Source organism: Fundulus heteroclitus, chromosome 11 (genome assembly GCF_011125445.2).
Source record: "Fundulus heteroclitus isolate FHET01 chromosome 11, MU-UCD_Fhet_4.1, whole genome shotgun sequence".
NCBI lineage: Eukaryota > Metazoa > Chordata > Actinopteri > Cyprinodontiformes > Fundulidae > Fundulus > Fundulus heteroclitus.
The window spans coordinates 7,991,656-8,011,231 of NC_046371.1; the positions used below are offsets into that span (position 1 = coordinate 7,991,656).

The following is a 19,576-nucleotide window of genomic DNA, read 5'->3' on the forward strand; positions in this document are numbered from 1 at the left end:
GGACAGAGGCGACCTTTTCGTTAAAGCCTCATGTTTAAGATGGAAATGATAAAAGTTTTTTAGTAGCTGCAAAGACTAGTCATTAACCAGGGTCTATGTTTGCTGAGATCCTAAATAGGGCTGAACGATTTTGGAAAATAATCTAATTGCGATTTTTTTTTTCTTCTTAATATTATGATTTAATGTGATTTTTTTTTTTTTTCCAGTTTAATTTATCATGTCTTTTTAAACATATACACACAACAAATCATTTTGTTTCGTCGCTGTGCGGATTAGTTGCTAAAAGACCCACAGCATCTAAACTCAGAGCAGAAATGATTGCGTTCTGCCTACAATATATTTCAACCAAAATTGCAATTTTGACTTTTCTCTGCGTTAACCACAAGCAACAAAAATGCCGTCTAAATAAAGACGTTTGTAAACAAGGACTATTCAAAACAAGAACTTTTAATGTTTCTATTAATTAGAATATTGTTCAAGAGAACAGCTGTTAGTTGATTTGGACATCAATCCTTGTTGAACATAAAGTCCAACCAACAAGCAAGTCTATGTATTAAACTGATTGACCTGTACTTAATAATATGTATGAATATATAAACTCTAAAACAAGTAATAAAATTAGATTATCTCACTGCTGCAACTGTCTTCCCTTCCATGTGGAGGCAAACCCACTTTAAACATTTTACCAACACCTAATGGACGTGGCTAATTCACTAATTGTTACATAGCCAAAAATTGCAGACTCTGCGATTTGGAAATTGCGTTTTTTAAATTGCGATTTATATTTTTAAAATGCGATTAATTGTTCAGCCCTAATCCTAAAGCAGAAAAACACAAAAGACTTCAATTCTTTCTGTATTTATTGCAAGCTGATACCGTTATCTGGACGTTTCCCTATGTTACAGCAACTTTTCCGAACATTGTGCAGCCCTGTCTTGCGTCCAAGCTGTCCTTTTTCTGATCTTTTGCGTTCTTTTTTTTTTTATCACCCGTCATATTTCTGAGTCACGGTTCCGCCGCCGTGGAACGAAGAGGAAGCAAGCGGCATCTGCTCAGATTGCTGGAATACTTTTCTCTGCTAAGCTTAGCTGTGCCTATACGGGAAAAATGCGACACGTTCAACCGGTTTTTCCGTTCCCTTGTGGAGGGGGGGGGAGAAAAAAACAAAAAAAAAAAACAAAGTGTTTGGAAATGTTAGGAATCCTCTCACTCTTATTGCTCGTTCTCGTCGCCTGGTGATTCTCTATCCGTAAAGGGGAGACGAGTGCTCGGAGCAAGCTGAAGGACTGGATGGTCTGAATTCCCCGCGGCTCTCAGGTGAAAACCTTCCCATCACTGTCCGCTCTCAGGAATGAAGAAAGACCGCCCGCCTTTTGTCCCAGATGTCATTTAGGGTTGGATCTAAAACCATCCGGCTCACAGGACAGGGACATTCTAAAACGCTTAACGTGAAAAAACTTAACGTAGTTTAATGTACCTAATCAACGATCAATGATCACCAAATTTCTCTTCATATTGTGTTCGATATTTTTATAGTTTTTTGTGCTTATGAAGAGCAATATGAGAGAGAAATTTGGTGATCACCGAACGTTGTTTAGGTACATTAAACCACGTTAAGTTTTTTCATATAGCCAGCCTCTATTAAATACTTAATGTCATATAACGTCCATAATAATTGGACTTTGGTTTTGATTTTTTGATAGTCTCATGTACTTATGAGGAGCAATATATGAGAGAAATTTGGTGATCACTGAGCGTTGTTTAGTTGCATTGAATTGCGTTAAGCTTTTTCCTTTGCCTCAATGAGGCAGAAACGCTTAATGTTATATAATGTCTATAATAATTGGACTTTGGGTTTGACATTTTGACAGTTTTATGTGCTTATTAGGAGCAATATTAAAGAGAAATCTGGTGATCATTGATCGTTGATTAGGTACATTAAACCACGTTAAGCCTTTTTCTCGCCATAGGCGCCAATGAAGAAGAAAACGTTAATGTGAGATATCTTCTATAATCGTTGGATTTTGGTTTATTTTTTTTTGACAGGCTTAAGTCTTCATGACAAGATATGGCCATGCGAAATTTGGTGATGATTCCTCGTTGTTTTCCTACCTTAAGCCACGTTAAGCTTTTTCACATTAAGCGTTTTAGAACGTCCCCACAGGACACACAGCAGATATATCAGAACATTTTATTTGAATATCTTGCAGCTCTGCAGATCGGCCCAATTAAGAGATCTTTAGTGATTCGGCCCTCCTCGCATCTTCTTATCACCTGAAAACAAAGCCGCCGTCGATTCTTAATTAAAGCCCCCCCTCAGCTGAGAAATCAGCCGAACGGCTCATAGGTGAAACGACCGGTGGACTTTTTTTCTTTTTGCCTCCAACGTGGTTATAAATTCCTCAAGGTGCAGCATCATGCGCTCGCAGAGGTGTCGTCAGGCGAAAGGAATGCCGTCGGCCAGATAAGACTCAGCAGAAAGCCTGCGGCGGGTTGTTGTTTTTTTTTTTTTATGATCAGAACGCCAGCTAAGCCGGCGTGAAAGAGCGCCGTGTTCGTCGGCGTAAATGTTTTACAGGTGGACCTTGAGCTGCTGTGAGTCGCGGCTTGGAGAAACGCGGCTTGAGGTATTTGCGCGCTGAGTCACCGTTTAGCTATGCAGCTCACCTCCCTGGGTGTTTTCACTCAGCTGTACACTTCAGGCTGTTTTTGCATCATAGGGCTCAACCAAAGGAACACACAGGGAGGCTGATACATTTATAGAAAGACAATAAAACCCATAATAAAAACTCCAGATATCCTGCAAGGTAATTTCTGACGACTTTAGCGTCAAAACGTGGCAGACGTTGAATGTTTTTGTCCCGCTGTAGTTTGAGATAAGCTCCTTTATAAAGGAACACGGACCCCTTCGTGTGACGCTGAACTCTGAAAGCCATGCTTTCTGTTAATTGGTGGGTTTTTTAGCTGGAGCATCGGTGTCCAACGTCCACAGATCCGAAAGAATGCAAAAGCCACTTTGGCCTCATAAAAGGGGGAAAACAGAACGGTAAATCATTCATCCTGCCGAGTCTTTTAATGTTACGACCACACACCTCAGCGTGTTTTTATTGAGATTTTACGTGATAGACCAGCAACCAGTTGGGTGTTTATATCTGAGTTGAAGGAAATAAACGGTGTATAAAAATAGGGCTTTACGATAATTCAATAACGATACATATCGACCTTATTTTGGGGGTCAAAATACTCATTCCATTGGCAAATAATCTTTTTTACCTGCCCAAATCAAGGACAAATACACTAACTTTAAGAACATTTTACTTATTTTTAGATCAGTTTTTGCAGTATAGTCCTTGGTTCATGTTGGTCAGGATGAATTAACATTTAACACCATGTTGTATATTTTATAGACGTCGCACCTTACTACAAGTCCAAGAATCAGCCAAACTATGAAAGAAAGTGCAACTTATAGTCCAAAAAGTACATTAGTTTAAACCATGTTTCATCTCCACCAACTTTGCACCTCTGGACTGGAACCTCTTTATAAACTCTTCTTTGCTTAATGGGTCACGTTCAGTGGAACTGGATTTTGGAGCGTTTATGAACATAATCTAGTCTTCATCCATGACTCTTGATTGGAAATAGGCCTTGACTTTGACTAGGCCATTCTAATATGTGGATGTGCATTGATTGATGAAAGATGGCGGTCCATGTCCGACATACATCCACAAGTGCATCTTAGATCTTAGATCTTACCTGGAAATGACTAGAATCCTAAAAAAAAACAACCCACAAGGACTCTTCTTAGGGATCTGAGCAGGATCACTGCGTATTCAGCAGGATCCATGTGGGCGGGTTTTAAAATGTGAATCCGTATCACGATTGCTGGTAGGGCTGTGCATAAAAATCGATATAAAGATTAATATCGATATTTTTAAAAAGGATTTAATATCGATATTCTGGCTTTCAATATCGATATACCCCCCAACCTCTAGGGGGCGTTATTACAGCGCAACCATTACAGTTCACAGCGAAGGAGAGCAAGTGAGACGAATTTGTGGAACGGCCGACAGGATTTTAGAAGCTCCTTTGTCCCTAAAATCAGATGTTTGGGCACATTTTTGGTTTCTGTGACACGTTAAATGCATTGAAGCAAATGCACTTTATTTTCCTGTTAATATGTCTGTGATCAATAAATAGAACATAAACATAATATTTGGCTGATTTTGGTGATTGAATCACTGAACATTAATTCAAAGTAATAAATATCGATATTGGAATCAAAGCAAGCTGAGCTATGTATCGAGAATCGTATCGTATCGTGAGCTGTGTATCGAGAATCGTATCGAATCGGCTCATCCTAGATGATACCCAGCCCTAATTGCTGGTGAGTTGAGGCGCCTTGGGGGTCAACCATCGGCAACCTGTGACGGAGTGGAGACCATCTGCGACTGAAGAGCAGCTCCCTCACTGCAAAAAGGGAAGCAAAAGTAAGTCAAATTTTCTTGAAATTAATGTATTTTTCCTTGATTTTAAGCATGTAAATAAGACTATTTGCCAATGGAGTTAGTATTTTGACCCCTACAATAAGATAATTAGATACCCTGCCCTTGAAATAAGATGATAGAGATGAAATATTCACATTTTAAGTGCTTAAATCTTATTCCATTGGCAAATAGTCTTATTTACCTGCTTAAATCATGGAAAAATACATTCATTTCAAGAAAATTTGACTTTTAGTTCCCTTTTTGTAGTGCTCTGCTCTCCATTTGGACCTGAGGATTTATTGTCTGGGAGAAGAAGGCATCAGATAATGGGACGTCGTGGACACCCGGCCGGGCAGCCAGCCGGCAGCGGCCTCCCCGTCTTCCCGAGCTAAATTTAGAGCGAGCTAAGGGGGTCTTTCTCAGGGGCCCCCTTTTCATTATTTATCAGCTGAAAGAGGAGCCAGTTTAGTGTCTCTGCCGTCTGGCTGTAGGTGAAAACGTCTCTGCTGACGGGGGACGTCGTGAAGCATTTCTCAGCGTTCAGTCGACTTTGATTCAGATAGGGGGGGGGGGGGAATATTTACGCTTTTATTGTTGTGTGTGCAAAACTGACCAGTATACTGTAATACTTCAGATTTTCCGAAGGTCTTGGACTTTTTCTTTAGACTTTGGGGGGATCGGATGCTGACCGTTTTCAGACCATATCTGTAGTTGTCTGCTCAGCTAAATATCACTGATGAAGGAAACTTTAAATCCAGTTGTTGCCTTTTTACCAAGCATGTTTTCTCCAGCTGAGCAGACGAATTTCTCAGCGTTGAGGCTCTTTCTGGACTCGCTGCATCACTGAAACGCCTCCCATAGCGTTCCCCCATGATGTGTAATTGGCAGTATTCTCTCTGCAGGCTGGAAAACACAGCCGAGGGGACCCCGTCTGGTTTAAATATTGGCTCTCCCAGAGTCCTGACTCCTCAGCTCTACTGGCTGATGTAGCCCTGAAGGGTAATAGGAATAACCTGTTGTCAAAAATGCACTGCAAAAACCGATCTAAAAATAAGTCAAATGTTCTTAAAGTTAGTGTATTTGTCCTTGATTTGAGCAGCTAAATAAGATTATTTGCCAATGGAATGAGTATTTTGACCCCTAATATGAGATAATTAGACATCCTGCACTTGAAATAAGATGATGGAGACGAGTTGTTTCTATTTTAAGTGCAAAAACCTTATTCCATTGGCAAATTACCTTATTTACCTGCTCAAATCAAGGACAAATGCATTAATTTTAAGAACATTTTACTTATTTTAAGTTCCGTTTTTGCAGTGTGAAAGTCTCTGACTTGGAGAAGGGCCATCCTTTGTTTATTTCTATTATTTTTACCTTTATTTCACCAGAAATAATCCTTTTGAGATTCAAAATGCCTTTACTAATTGAGTCCTGGGCGTGGCAGCAGCAAAGCAGCTCAACATTTAAAAACTCAACAAGTTGAAAGACTACAAAAAACAGACTGATGGGTAATTTACGACAAAGCACCAGCAGCTTCCACTGACGACACGAGGACATTCAGTTGTCAGATAGATCTTATTCTTATGTTTAAAATGAACCTTATTTGGGAGGTAAGTCGCCCCAGGAGGGGGAAGGAAGCACTATAAAGCCACTTTTACCAAAAACATTGGCATCATTTAACTCAGAAACAGACATTAGTGCAAACAAATCTGCCTTAAATTCATTCATAAATACGAGTGTTTTCAAAGTAAGAGTCACGCAAATCCTGCTCTTACTGCCTAATATAGACGGAGAGTTTTCTTCAGTCGAGCCCACACTGCAAAAAGGGAACTAAAAGTAAGTGAAATTTTCTTGTAATCGGTATATTTTTCCTTGATTAAAGCAGGTAAATAAGACTATTTGCCTATGCAATAAGATCTTTGCACTTAAAATAACAACAATTCATCTCCATCATCTTATTTCAAGTGCAGGATATCTAATTATCGTATTTTAGTGGTCAAAATGCTTATTCCATTGGCAAATAGTCTTATTTAGCTGCTCAAATCAAGGAAAAATACACTAATTTCAAGAAAATTTTACTTACTTTTAGTTCCTTTTTTTGCAGTGCAAAAGAATCCGTAAACTGGATAATAAACCAAACATGCCGAGCCCTTCGGTTCTGGATCCACTACACATGTCGGTGCAACAAAACCTCTGGCTACTTTATTTGTTTAATCATTTGGGATTCTTTGTTTGTTGTTGAGCAGATAAAGAAAACGGTTTTCTTTTTATTTTTGTGGCCCCTGTACGTTTGGACACCCTTGATTTAGATAAAAGCGCGTTGATTTGTTAGAATCGGCCTAGTCAAAATCCAGAACCGGATCTGACGGACGTGTCGGCGCTCCCACTGTCCACGCCGACGGAGCCGAGGCTAAACCCCTAAAGATCTTTTAGTCACATTTTTTCCCCTTTATTTCTTAGAAAAACCTACAAATTAAAACCCGTTTATAGTTCTTCCGCCATATTCCCGGGATGCACCACGCGGTCGCCGGCCCCTCCGCCTTGCCGTAGTGTGAAGCGTTGCCATGGAAACCTCCCGGCGATACGTCAGCGTGGCTTGTGGAATTCCAGGGGCCGGTTTCCTCCCATTGTGTCCCGTCAGATGGGTCCCCCTCACCCCCTTTTTCTCCTCCCACCCCCCCCTCTCAGAGGTCAATGGAGGACTCAGAGGAACAACGGAGGACCGGACCTGACCACCCCCCCCCCCCCCAACCCTCCTTCCCCCCCGCGCTGCCCTCCATGGAGCTCTGACAGACACGCTCAGCTTCCAGAAGTTGTTTGACTCAGACGTTTAAAATGACACCGCCTCAGCTTTTCTTCTTGTGTCATAAAAAAAAAAAAAAAAACAGCAACTCCTGAGTCTAAATGGTAAATTTGTTGCCCTTTTGGAACGTAAGGCTGGACGATAATTCAGTAACAATACAGGACTGTCTCAGAAAATTAGAATATTTTTTTGAGTTTTCTTCAGCTGTACGCCATAATCAGCGATATTAAAACAATAAAAGGCTTGCGATATTTTAGTTGATTTGTAATGAATCCAGAATGTATGACATTTCATGTTTTTTAATTGCATTACAGAAAATAAAGAACTTTATATTCTAATTTTCTGAGACAGTCCTGTATATATCGATCGATGGAAACAAAGGTCAATAAAAAGTTCAATAGAATGAGTTTTCCTTCATTTTACATTCTAGTCATGTAGGTCAATATTAGGCTACGTTCACACTGCAACCTGAAGTGACCCAATTCTGATTTTTTATTTATTTTTTTTGCCCATATGTGACCTGTTTCTGATCTTTTCATGACAGTATGAACGACATAGATCTGATTTTTCAAATGTGACCTGTGTCTGTACGGCCAGGTCGCATTCATACGACCTACACGTCATTGATACTTGACAAACGTCACTAACGGTGGACCTGGCTATGACAAAGAGGTTGACTATTGTGCGGTAACAGCAACGCGTTTACTCGCTGCTATGGCCGCCGAAGATGAGTGTTTTTACGTGAGAGCGCTAAAGAGATCCGTTCAGACGCACATAAAGGTTGCCTTTGTCATTCGAAAATTATGAATGAAGTCCGTATCAGTACAGCCGCTCATGTCGCACTGCAAAAACGGACCTAAAAATAAGTACGATTTTCTTAAAATTAGTGCATCTGTCCTTGATTTGAGCGGGTAAATAAGATTATCTGCCAATAGAATTAAGATTTTTGCACTTAAAATAGGAAAAATCCATCTCCATAATCTTATTTCAAGTGCAGGATGTCTAATTATCTTATTTTAGGGGTCAAAATACTCATTCCATTGGCAGATGATCTTATTTACCTGCTCATATCTAGGACAAAAAGACACATTTTAAGAACATTTTACTAATTTTTAGGTCCGTTTTTGCAGTGCGCTAAAATTTAGCTATCTTTCTTTTCGATCTTCTTAAAAGGATTGGGTTGGTAATGTGCTGGCTCCGGTTGGAGAATAACGTAAAGAACGCAAGATACGCTGCAGCATTACGATCCCTGTTTACTTCCGCAAACAATGAGCACGCTTGCTTCGTATGATGTCATCGCGTCCTCTACTGTGCATGCGGGACACTTAGGCGAATGAATGCAGTTCACACAGGAGATCACATACAAGTCGCATATATTTGGAAATGTGAACGGCCAAGCAAAAAAAAACAGATTTCACAAAAAAATCGGAATTGAGCGTCAAGGCCTGCAGTGTGAACGTAGCCTTACATTCATTACATCCTCCCAACCAATCACAACGCAGGACCCAGAAACCAAGCTCCGCCCCCTTCGAAGAGTTCAGAGAGTCTTTTTTTCTATTTTAAAAACTTGCAGTTTTGGTAAAAAGTTGGTTGAATAAAGGGTTGAGTTTGAATTCAGTGTTTGTGTGTTCTGTATGTAAAAATAGGTAAAATAGTCAGGGCTGCACTTAAAATATATGTTTTGAATTTGTTGATAATTATCGATGTTGGTCAAAATGATTTTTGTTTTATCTACATGTTGTTGTTTTGAATTTGTTGATAATTATCGATGTTGGTCAAAATGATTTCTGTTTTATCTACATGGTTTTTTTTCTGTTACACTACAAAAAGGGAACTAAAAGTAAGTCAAATTGTCTTGAAATGAATGTATTTTTCCTTGATTTAAATAGGTAAATCAGACTATTTGCCAATGGAATGAGTATTTTTACCCCTAATATAAGATAATTAGATATCTTGCACTTGAAATAAGATGATAGAGAGGAAATTCTCCTATTTTAAGAGCAAAAATCTTATTCAATTGGCAGATTGTCTTATTTACCTGCTTAAATCAAGGAAAAATACATTAATTTCAAGAAAATTTGACTTACATTTAGTTCCCTTTTTGTAGTGTAGAACCATTTAATTGTGTCAGCGCCGTGAAGAAGCTGGTTGTCTTACCAGATCTGAACAATTTGGGATGGTTTGGTGGAAATAAAAAAAAAAAAAAAAAAAAAGATCCGTCGTGTCATTCGGCTTCTGAATCTGTTCGGTTCTGTTCCCCCTTCAGGCAGACGAAGCCTCTGTCGTTCGCTGACTGCATCGGAGATGAGCTGCCCGTGGGTTGGGAGGAGGCGTACGACCCCGTCGTCGGAGCGTACTATGTCGACCACAACACCAGTGAGTGGCCGTCCCGTCCCGTCGCCTCCGCGTCCCGTTTCCCCCTCAAACGGGCCTGAACTCTTCCCCTGATTTCCCTCGGCAGAGAGGACCCAGCTGGAGGACCCGCGGGCCCAGTGGCAGCGGGAGCAGGAGGCCATGCTGCGGGACTACCTGGCCGTGGCCAGCGACGCGCTCAGCGCCCAGAAGGAGATCTACCAGGTGAAGGAGCAGCGGCTGCGGCTGGCGCAGCAGGAGTACCGGCAGCTCAGCGACGCGTGGAGGGACAAGTCCACGTCGCAGACGAGCCGTGAGTCTGACCGCAACACGGATTGAGTTTGAGGGGGGGGGTCACCTGTGAGGGTTAAAGGTCAGGGAAGAGCCAGGCAGGCGGTCTCTGGTTTGTGTTTAGCTCTGGTCGGTCTGAGAGGTTTAACCCAGCATGGGAGGTTTTTCTCTGAGAGACCGGGTTTGGATCTATCTATCTATCTATCTATCTATCTATCTATCTATCTATCTATCTATCTATCTATCTATCTATCTATCTATCTATCTATCTATCTTCTATCTATCTATCTATCTATCTATCTATCTATCTATCTATCTATCTATCTATCTATCTATCTATCTATCTATCTATCTATCTATCTATCTATCTATCTATCTATCTATCTATCTATCTATCTATCTATCTATCTATCTATCTATCTATCTATCTATCTATCTATCTATCTATCTATCTATCTATCTATCTATCTATCTATCTAGTCTATCTATCTATCTATCTATCTATCTATCTATCTATCTATCTATCTATCTATCTATCTATCTATCTATCTATCTATCTATCTATCTATCTATCTATCTATCTTCTATCTATCTATCTATCTATCTATCTATCCTATCTATCTATCTATCTATCTATCTATCTATCTATCTATCTATCTATCTATCTATCTATCTATCTATCTATCTATCTATCTATCTATCTATCTATCTATCTATCTATCTATCTATCCCCATTTATTCATTTGCAAACTTTCCATTTATTCTATTTTTATTAGTTTTGTCTTGTTCCTTATTCTGTTTTTACACCATTGTATATAAAATTTTCTATGCATTTGTTTTTAACAATTTTTGTTGTTGTTTTTCCCTAATAATCATTTACTTGCTAATAGTTATTTTTTTTTCATTCTTTTTCTTTTTGCCTTTTTGCACAATAATAATTTCTTTACCAAACTATTTTACTTTCATTACTATTTTTCTTTTCTTTTTTTGCACGCAGGATTTATTTGTCCACTTTTGTCTAAAATCTTTCTGTTTGCTTATCTATTTATTTGTAATATTTTTATTTTTATAGTTTATTTAGATAATTTTCTTGTTTTTCCCCCTTTTATTTTGACACTTTCTATTTCCTTATTAATCATTTGTACATTTTCATACATTTAAAATGTTGCTAGTGCTAATTTCTGTTTTAGTTTTTATTTTCTGTTTAATATTCATTTAATTTTTGAGTTTCCGTGCTTTTTTTTTTTTTTTTTCCTTGCTTATTTCTCTCTTTTTTCCTCTGGGGTCGTTCTGCTTGTTCTCCCTGTGTATGCGTGAGTTCTCTCCGGGTACTCCAGCTTCCTGCCGCAGTCCAAAAACGTTAATTGATTTCTCTAAATTGACCTTAGCTGTGAGTGTGTGTGTGCTCGGTTGTTTGTCCTGTGTGTCGCTGCCATTTCCCTCTTTTTCTTCCTTTTCCTTGGCTGTTTGTTGTGATGCAACGTATTAAAATCATACATATAGCACTAATACTGTAATTGGTTTATTTCTTTCCTCACTGCTGTGTCTTTTTCCCTGCAGTAAATTCCAGGTCGTCCTCGTCCAGCAAATACGACCCAGAGATCCTCAAAGCGGAAATCGCCACAGCCAAAAGCCGAGTAAGAGACTCTGCATCGTGTTCTTGAGCTCACATTTATTTTTTTTTATTTTATTTAACCTTTATTTAACCACATGGAAAACCCATTGAGACCAAGGTCTCTATTAAACTTCGAGCTGACTTTAAATGGACAGCTTCAGTGCTTTTCATCCCCCTCTACCCGGGTTATATTTTAGAGTGAGGAGTTGTGAGTCAGATGAGGGGCGACGGGTCTCCTTCCCTAACAGGTTTCCTCTGTCTCAGGTGAACAAGCTGAAGCGGGACCTGGCCTGCATGAAGCAGGAGCTGCAGTACAAAGAGCAAGGCTACGAGACGCTCAGAGAGTAAGTGCTGCTGCTGCGCTTCTGCCGGCGCCAGCAGGTTTTAGCTGCAACACATAAGGAGTCAATCTGGTCGCATTAAGACTTCGTTTTTTATTTTCACAATCTCTCTTTGGTAAAAATTGCTTAATGGTGAAAGTATTTAAAGTCTAACTCTTGGACTGAAAAAATATCCTGAAAACCGTTGAATAACTTCCAGAACAAGGTACACTTTGAATATTCATGTATCAAAAGTGTTCAAATTAAGTTTAAATATGAAGTATTGCGCATTTTTTTACACCGATTATGGTATTCTGCGTTTGAGTGCTGCCTCCGTTTACGATCGGCCATTTCCGACGTGTGACGTCAGTTCAAGAACACCGAGAATGCGCGCAGCGAACTTGCATAGAAACACACATATTTTACGTTGTACAACCGGTACGGCGAACAAGGATATATATGCATGTTTTCCAGTGTCTTCTTTCACACACCAAATCTGCTGATACACGTCTACTTTGAGCAAGCGCTTTTTAAAAAAATCGCCGAACTAAGTCCACAATAAAATGCCTTCCAGGTGCGTAGTTGTTGGCTGTAGTGCAGACCGTGGTGAAGTTGGTTTGACATTGGACATTCAAGCTCCGTGGAGTCAGCGGGATCTAGCTCACGGTTGATCCGGTTGAAGGACTCCGATTTCTGCCAGCGTCTCTCAGCTGCTCCCTTCTCCCATACGCGGTGGGACCGTCAATAAATCTGATTTGATTTTTGTTTCTCAAGAGTTCTCCGCTGACGCCGCGGAGCTTGAATGTCCATGTCAAACCAACTTCACCGCGGTCTAGTGCCGGCCAGAAAGTAGCGCTACATACTTGGCCGAAAGATCCGAAAGAAATGGGATAAATTCGTAAAAGAAACGCGAAAGGACTGGATTGCCGGCAGTGACAAAAATGTTTTATGCAATTCACACTTCACGAGCGAGGAATGTGAGGGGTACTTACAATGGAGCATGGCTCTATGTCTTAGCAACGTTAGCTATAGTCTCCTCAGGTTCACCTTGTTCAAACTCCGTTTCTTCGTATATATATTCGGTATCGGAGTCGCAGATGCTTGAGGTGGAGTTTGTAGATGTATCAGACATTTTTTTAATTATTTTGTACGTAGAGTAAGAGTTATTAATTAAATTTAATAAATCGGTAGCGAAAGTCGTAATGTTAGCAGCCGGATGCACAGTACTTGTTCTGTTTGTGACGTCACATTCCGAAAAAGCCCGATTGAGGAATTTTCTAGCTTTTTCGCTTATACAGCAAGTTTTATCGAAATTACTTCCATAGTTCACATATAATATACATTTCTTTACTCCGGTGACTATTTGAATGCCTCTGCGTGAGAATACATTCAGTCCATAAGTTAGACTTTAAGGTGTTTATTTGCAAATCTAACTTATTTTAGGCAAGGGAAATATTTGCAGTGTTGATGCTTGCTGTTACTAACTGGGTGTCTGGTTCGTCTTCTCAGTGTCTGAAGTTGATCGCAGTCGGTTTCTGTTTCTCCGCCTGCTTTGTTTTTTTTTTATTTTCTACAAAGAACATCTTTTAATTGATATTTCTTTCCTTGGTTGTCTTTAAAAAGTAATCTATTCCTGATCACGGCGTGAATCCTGCTGCACTAAAGAGAAAAAAACCAACGGAGAAACTTTCACTTGTGGGAGTTTGCACCGGCACGCGGTCACAAACCTTAAAATAGGTGTGAAAATGTCCAACTGAGGTTCAGTTATGGCTCCGGCGTTATCGCTCGTCCCATCCGACCATTAAAGCGACATAACAGCGCCGTAAACTAAACCGCGGCTCAGGAATGCGGCTCAGAGAGGAAACACCTCGGCTTTTTTTTACGAGCGCCGCCGCCGGCAGCCCTGAATGTAAAACACGCTCCTCGGAGGCCGTTGGAAGGCAGCGGAGCCTTTTCTTCTCTCTGGGCGCCGTCGGACGTCGAATTAAGGAGGAATGCCGCGCTGTTTGCCTTGCCTCATGCGGCACGGCGAGCGCGTCGGGAGGATTAGAGAGTTTGCGGTCGGACGGCATTCCTGCGCGCCGATCCTCTCCCGCCTGCAGCCGTGCGGTGGCGTTCGTTTTGACCAATCGGCGTTGAGAGAACTGGGTTCGTACTGGAATGCAGCCTTCACGCTCGCCTCCTGATCAGATTTCACAAACTGGAGCAGCACGGGAGAGGCAGCGTCGAAAAATAATGAACAATTTACTTTTCCTTTCCCCCCCACATTTACACATGAATTTCGATGCATCACAGGGTAGGATTTAAAAAAAAAAGCATAGATATGGGTTTAAAGCGTCGCGTTTTCCATCAGTTCTCTGTGATTTTACACCCAGACACATCTAAAAGGAGCCGTGAAAGCTTTCAGTCCACAACCGAGGACCGCTTTAAGGGGGATTAGTTTGTCCCTGTTACAGACCAGTACCTCCCTCCTTCACTTCCTCATTCTTTCTTTCTCTTTCTCTTTTTTTTTTTTCTTTCTCCCTTGCTGTGTCTCTCATTCAGCCCAGAACTCCCTCCCCTCTTTTTCCCTCTCGGAGGAATGTGGAAGGGCCGGTTATTGAGATGAACGCATGACTTGTTCATGCCGGGCTTTACGTAGCGGCCGGTGCCCTTTTTGTTCCCTCAGACGGCCGTTTAATGCAACTGCTTAACAACATTACAAATACAAAAAAAAATACAAAAAAAAACAGTAAAATAAAATACTATATACACACATTAACACAAATGGCACGCTTGGTGGTGCATGGGATCTTTTATCTTGAGGACACTGGGGGCTGTTAGCTTTTTCTCTGTGTTGATGAGTCCAGCTTGCAGATCATTTTTCCAGCGTTAAATGATTTGTTCATAAGCTCTCAGGGTTCGTAGAACGATGAAAAGTGGAAAAGGAAACTGGCCAAGAAGGAGAATTGTTCACCCCACAGTCAGGAAAGTCTAAATAACTTCAGATTCTGAGATCATCAATTGAAACAGCTTTATATAAGTACAGGTTGATCAGTTATTGCTCCAAATGTTAAATTAACTGGAGGGGAGCGGTTTCCTTTGACTACCAGAAACAACAAAGGCTCACGCGTCTCATAAAGTGGAAACTTTAGTGTCGCTGGCCGCAGTGAAGCCACGTTTAGTTGACCAACAAAGAAACAAGCCTTTGCTCCGCAGTTGACAACTTCAACCTTTACTGAAATGCACAAGCCACAGGCCCTCCAGAGACAAAGTTTATCAGCAGAGGAAATAAAGTTTGAGTTGTTCAGCCACGACGAAATACTTCAATTTCAACTCTTCCTCACCAAAAAAAATAAAAATAACTGAACTGTACTTAACAGCCATGTCTGTCAGGACGTCCCCGGTTTAAATGGACTCTACTCATTTTCATAACGGGGGTCAAACTACCCGTCAGAATCATGCCAGAAGCTTGCCGTGGGCTGCAGATAATCTGTGTTGGATTTGCAACTTGTGAAGTGATATTAAGCTAAATATTTATGCGGGTGTATGTATGTTTTTGCACCTATATGTTGTATTTTGACCCTGGATGAATTCAAACCTCTGCACCCGATTCTTGTTTTGAAAATGGATTAAAGTTGTTAGTTGTGTAATTATCCTAACCTGCACAATAAATCAGTGAAAGTCTGCAAATACTTCTTAGATAAATCTTTTTACCTGCTTATTCTTTTACTTTTATCGTGGCATAAGCTGCTCTGCACATAAAATAGGCTCCTTCATTGCCCACTTTAAATCTCACCTTAAAACCCACTATCATTATTTGACTTTAACCAGTAGCGAGACTTAATGTTCATTTTAAATTGGTTTTATTGTTTCTTTTAAGCGTTTTTATGCATTATTCTTTTTAATGTTAGTTTTTTAATGGCTGTGCTTTAGCTTGTAGCGATGTACACCACTTAGTTTCAGCTGTTGGCTGCTTTTTTTTTTTTTTCAGCGCTTCATAAATGAAGATGGTATGGTTCTGCATGTTAAACATCGTTATAAAAAGTTTCAATTGAATTTTATTTATATAGCACCAGTTCATGAAACATGTAATTTTAAGGCACTTTCCAAAGTCAAATTCAATCAGAATTTTTTTTTTTCCTATCTAAAGAAACCCATTTGATTGCATCAAGTCTCTCCAAGCAGCATTCATTCCTCCTGAAAGAGCGTAGAGCCACAGTGGACAGTCGTCTGCATTGCTGATGGCTTTGCAGCAATCCCTCATACTGAGCATGCATGAAGCGACAGATGATTTTGAATATTTTTCAGAAAAGTTTAATGCTCTCCTCCTTCCTGTCGTCCAGGATTAACCAGAAAGTGTCGAACTGCCCGCACGGCTACAAGCCGCAGGACGCACAGGCCATCCTCAGCGAGGTCCGCTCCATCCGCGACGCCATCAGCTCCGGGGAGAAGGAGAAGCAGGAGCTCATGCAGGTAAGGTTGAGCTTAGGCTGGATCAAATGCAAACACAGAAACGGCAGGATGACATTTTTTTTTTTTGTTTGCGTTTGAGCCGGTTAAACACTCTGTTAGCTCCAACTTTTTCTCCTGCAGCCAGAGAGTGTGTCGTCTTTGCTCTCCTGAAGCCTTTGTTTATTTTTGTCAGCTCAAATATTGCAGACCCAAACCCAGAGGCTCTCTAAGGATGAACAAATACAAAACGTATTTATACGTTTCTTTACACATTTCTAAAACAAGGTTTGCATTATATAAAGTTCCAGGGGTTTGTAATCAAAATGTAGTAAGTAATCAGACTGACGCAGATGCCTGCAGATCCTGTGAAACCCCGGGTCATTCTCTCCTCTCTACAGCTCATCCCACATGTTGTTATTTTTATTAATAGTGCAGACTGTGGTGGCCACGGAGGAAACGTGGATTTTTGTGTCTGATGAACCGATCTGGTCAGATGTATTGACTCAGTGATGAATCCGTATGCAGTTTTCTGCAAGAGGCATTTTATTTAAATTATTAAAGCCTGATAGAGGTAATTGTGACGAAGCTTCGCATCATGTTTTCTTCATTTTTATATAAGGGGGTGTAAAATATATTCATTTATACGTTGTATTTTCAGAAATACAACGTATAAATGAAAGACTTTGTGGCAGACGTAGAGGTCTTAGAAATATTTTAATCAAAAATGATGCATTTGGACTTTTAGGGTTGGAATGTCCTAATATTAAAAATGTTTTATCAAGCTCCTCTGACTCCTCCCATTGGTCCCTCTGCCATTTGCAGAAATAAACCGCTCCCAGTCAGAATCAACCAATCAGAGCCAGGCGGAATGTCTGGCTCTGGCTCTGATTGGTTGTTCGCAGTGTCATTCACTCTTGTAATGTTAAACGGTAAATGGCTTGTACTTGTACAGCGCTTTGTGTAGTCTGACAAAGCGGCGGACGCCTGTAAGGTGTCCACTGTTATCTCAGAACTCCCTTTTGCAGCTTTAAAGCTCTGTGGAAACGGCCCACATCATCACAGGCCCTCCGCCATGCTCAACGCTGGCCAGGAGGTGCTTTTCCACATTTTCATCTATTTATTGGTCCCTGCCCCCCTCAGTGGTTTAACTAAGACGTGAGTTTAGTCCGGATTTGTTTAAAACCTGCAGGAGGCCGCGGTTCTCACCTGACCTCTTATATACCGGAGATCAGGCTGATGGTAGCTGTTTATCCGGGGGGTAAAAAAAGGGAGACGTTAAATATTTAAAGGCATCTGCGTCACACTGCAGGTGTAGAGTCTGAACTGAAAGGACCAGAGAAAACCAGGGACGTTTTTATCATTTAAACCTGAAAGGAAGCATAGAAACGAAGGGGCTAGAAATCTGCTCGCATCCTTTTTCAAACAGAGGACAAAAACAGAATATCGCAGAAAACATAGAAACGGTATGAGGGAGCAGCTGCTTGTAAACGAGGGGGGGGGGGGGGGGTGAGGAGAGGAGAGGCCGCCTCTGTGTGTTTTTTATGAACTGCACTAAAGCAGATTTAGTAACTCATTAGTTGAGGCTTGCGGGCAGTTGTTGTTTCAGCGCCGTGCCTCCGTCCTTGCATCGACCGCATGGCGAGTTCACGAAGGAGGAGGTGAGGGGAGCTCGCTATGGCGGGACGGTCGTTAACGGTGATGGACCGAAAATTATAAGAGGATTTTTACATGCAGGAATTCTTCATACAGGGACCTCCTGCTTTCTGCAGCAGACTAAAGAGGCTGCTGCTGCTGCTGTCTGCAGTGGCGGCTGCAAACACACAGCTTTTGGTTTAGATGTCAAACCAAGATTAAAAACTGAAGAATCCAGACAAGCGTTAAGCTCCAAACACACCTGCTGAACTGTAACAGTCACTGGCGTCTCATGTTACACGGCATTTTGTGGATTAGGGTTCACATAAAATGTTTCTCCTAGAACATCGACGGATAACAAAGAGGTCTGAAATCTTTAAAATTGATGCAGACAATCTGGCAAAAGAGAATCTGGAGGTTAAGAGAAATGTTAATCTGTGCCCAATGAAACACGTGCGTTAAAACGAACGTTTATCGGTGCAATTGCCGAATAAAGCTAAGAAATAACACCTAAAATCAGTTTAAAAGGCCACAGTGTACGGTTTTATGCAACTATTTCATCTAGCTATAGATGCACCGATCAGAGCTTGGAGATTTTCCGGGTTTTCTGACGGGACGGTGCCAGTTTTAGCAGACGCCAGGCCTCCCTGCTTCGAGCAGTTACTGATTACTTAAATTAGCAGTAGAGGCGGGCCGGAGTGGGACTCACTTTCAGACCTGCAGTTTCATGCCTCGGACCGGGCCCACTTAAGATAAGGGCCTGCTATTCCCTTTCACTTGTGGGCTTTGTGTGTTTACGATCTCACTTTTAATGATAATGTCACCGACACGGGTCACTGACATTGTCTGGGTGTAGAAAGTAGTTATATTAGAACTGATGCTTGTTTGTTCGCACACTCTGTTACAACAGCTCAGTGTTCCCCTCATCATTACTGACTCTGCTTCTGACACCAAATCACATTTGGAAATGGGGCGGGGCCTTCATCGTATCTTTTTATTGTTGTCTTGAAAAATTCCTTATGGTGATAAGAATTTAGTTTTATCTTGGCAACAATAAAATCCAACCCCCACAACTGCCAGTGTTGTCAGGATTGTTATTTTTGCTTTTTTTTCTCCCCTGTTGGTTCTTTGAGAGCATCAATAAATATCAATGAATTGAAAAATATAAAAAAAAATCACAATGTTTTATCTACACTGCAAAAACGAATCTAAAAATAAGTAAAATGTTCTTAAAATTAGTGTATTTATCCTTGATTTGAGCAGGTAAATAAGATTATCTGCCAATGGAGTGAGTATTTTGATACTGCACTTGAAATAAGATGATGGAGATTAATTGTTCCTATTTTAAGTGCAAAATTCTTATTCCATTGGCAAATCATCTTATTTACCTGCTCAAATCAAGGACAAATACACAGATTTTAAGAACATTTTACTTATTTCTAGTTCCGTTTTTGCAGTGTAACTGGAGTCCTGATGTAACATATTTAGAATTTTGTTTAAATATATGCTACATTTTTTTAAATGTTTTAAGGATAGTATTAATGCTTATCAGGCTGTAATTGACATGCATTCACAGCCACACAGTTACCTAAAAAAGACTAAGAAGCTGTAAATAGTCTTTCATCATCACATTTATTGTTATCAC

The 19,576-nt window shown here is 40.6% G+C and overlaps 1 protein-coding gene across 1 annotated transcript in view; it reads left to right on the forward strand.

The window, feature by feature from the left end:
• The window catches only part of wwc1 (WW and C2 domain containing 1), a 66,008-nt gene that overhangs the window by 12,531 nt on the left and 33,901 nt on the right, over nucleotides 1-19,576 (forward strand). The window contains exons 2-6 of the mRNA XM_012873399.3: nucleotides 9,554-9,663; nucleotides 9,749-9,952; nucleotides 11,491-11,567; nucleotides 11,810-11,889; nucleotides 16,191-16,320. Coding sequence (XP_012728853.2) covers nucleotides 9,554-9,663; nucleotides 9,749-9,952; nucleotides 11,491-11,567; nucleotides 11,810-11,889; nucleotides 16,191-16,320 — 601 coding nt within the window. The remainder of the gene's footprint in view (nucleotides 1-9,553; nucleotides 9,664-9,748; nucleotides 9,953-11,490; nucleotides 11,568-11,809; nucleotides 11,890-16,190; nucleotides 16,321-19,576) is intronic.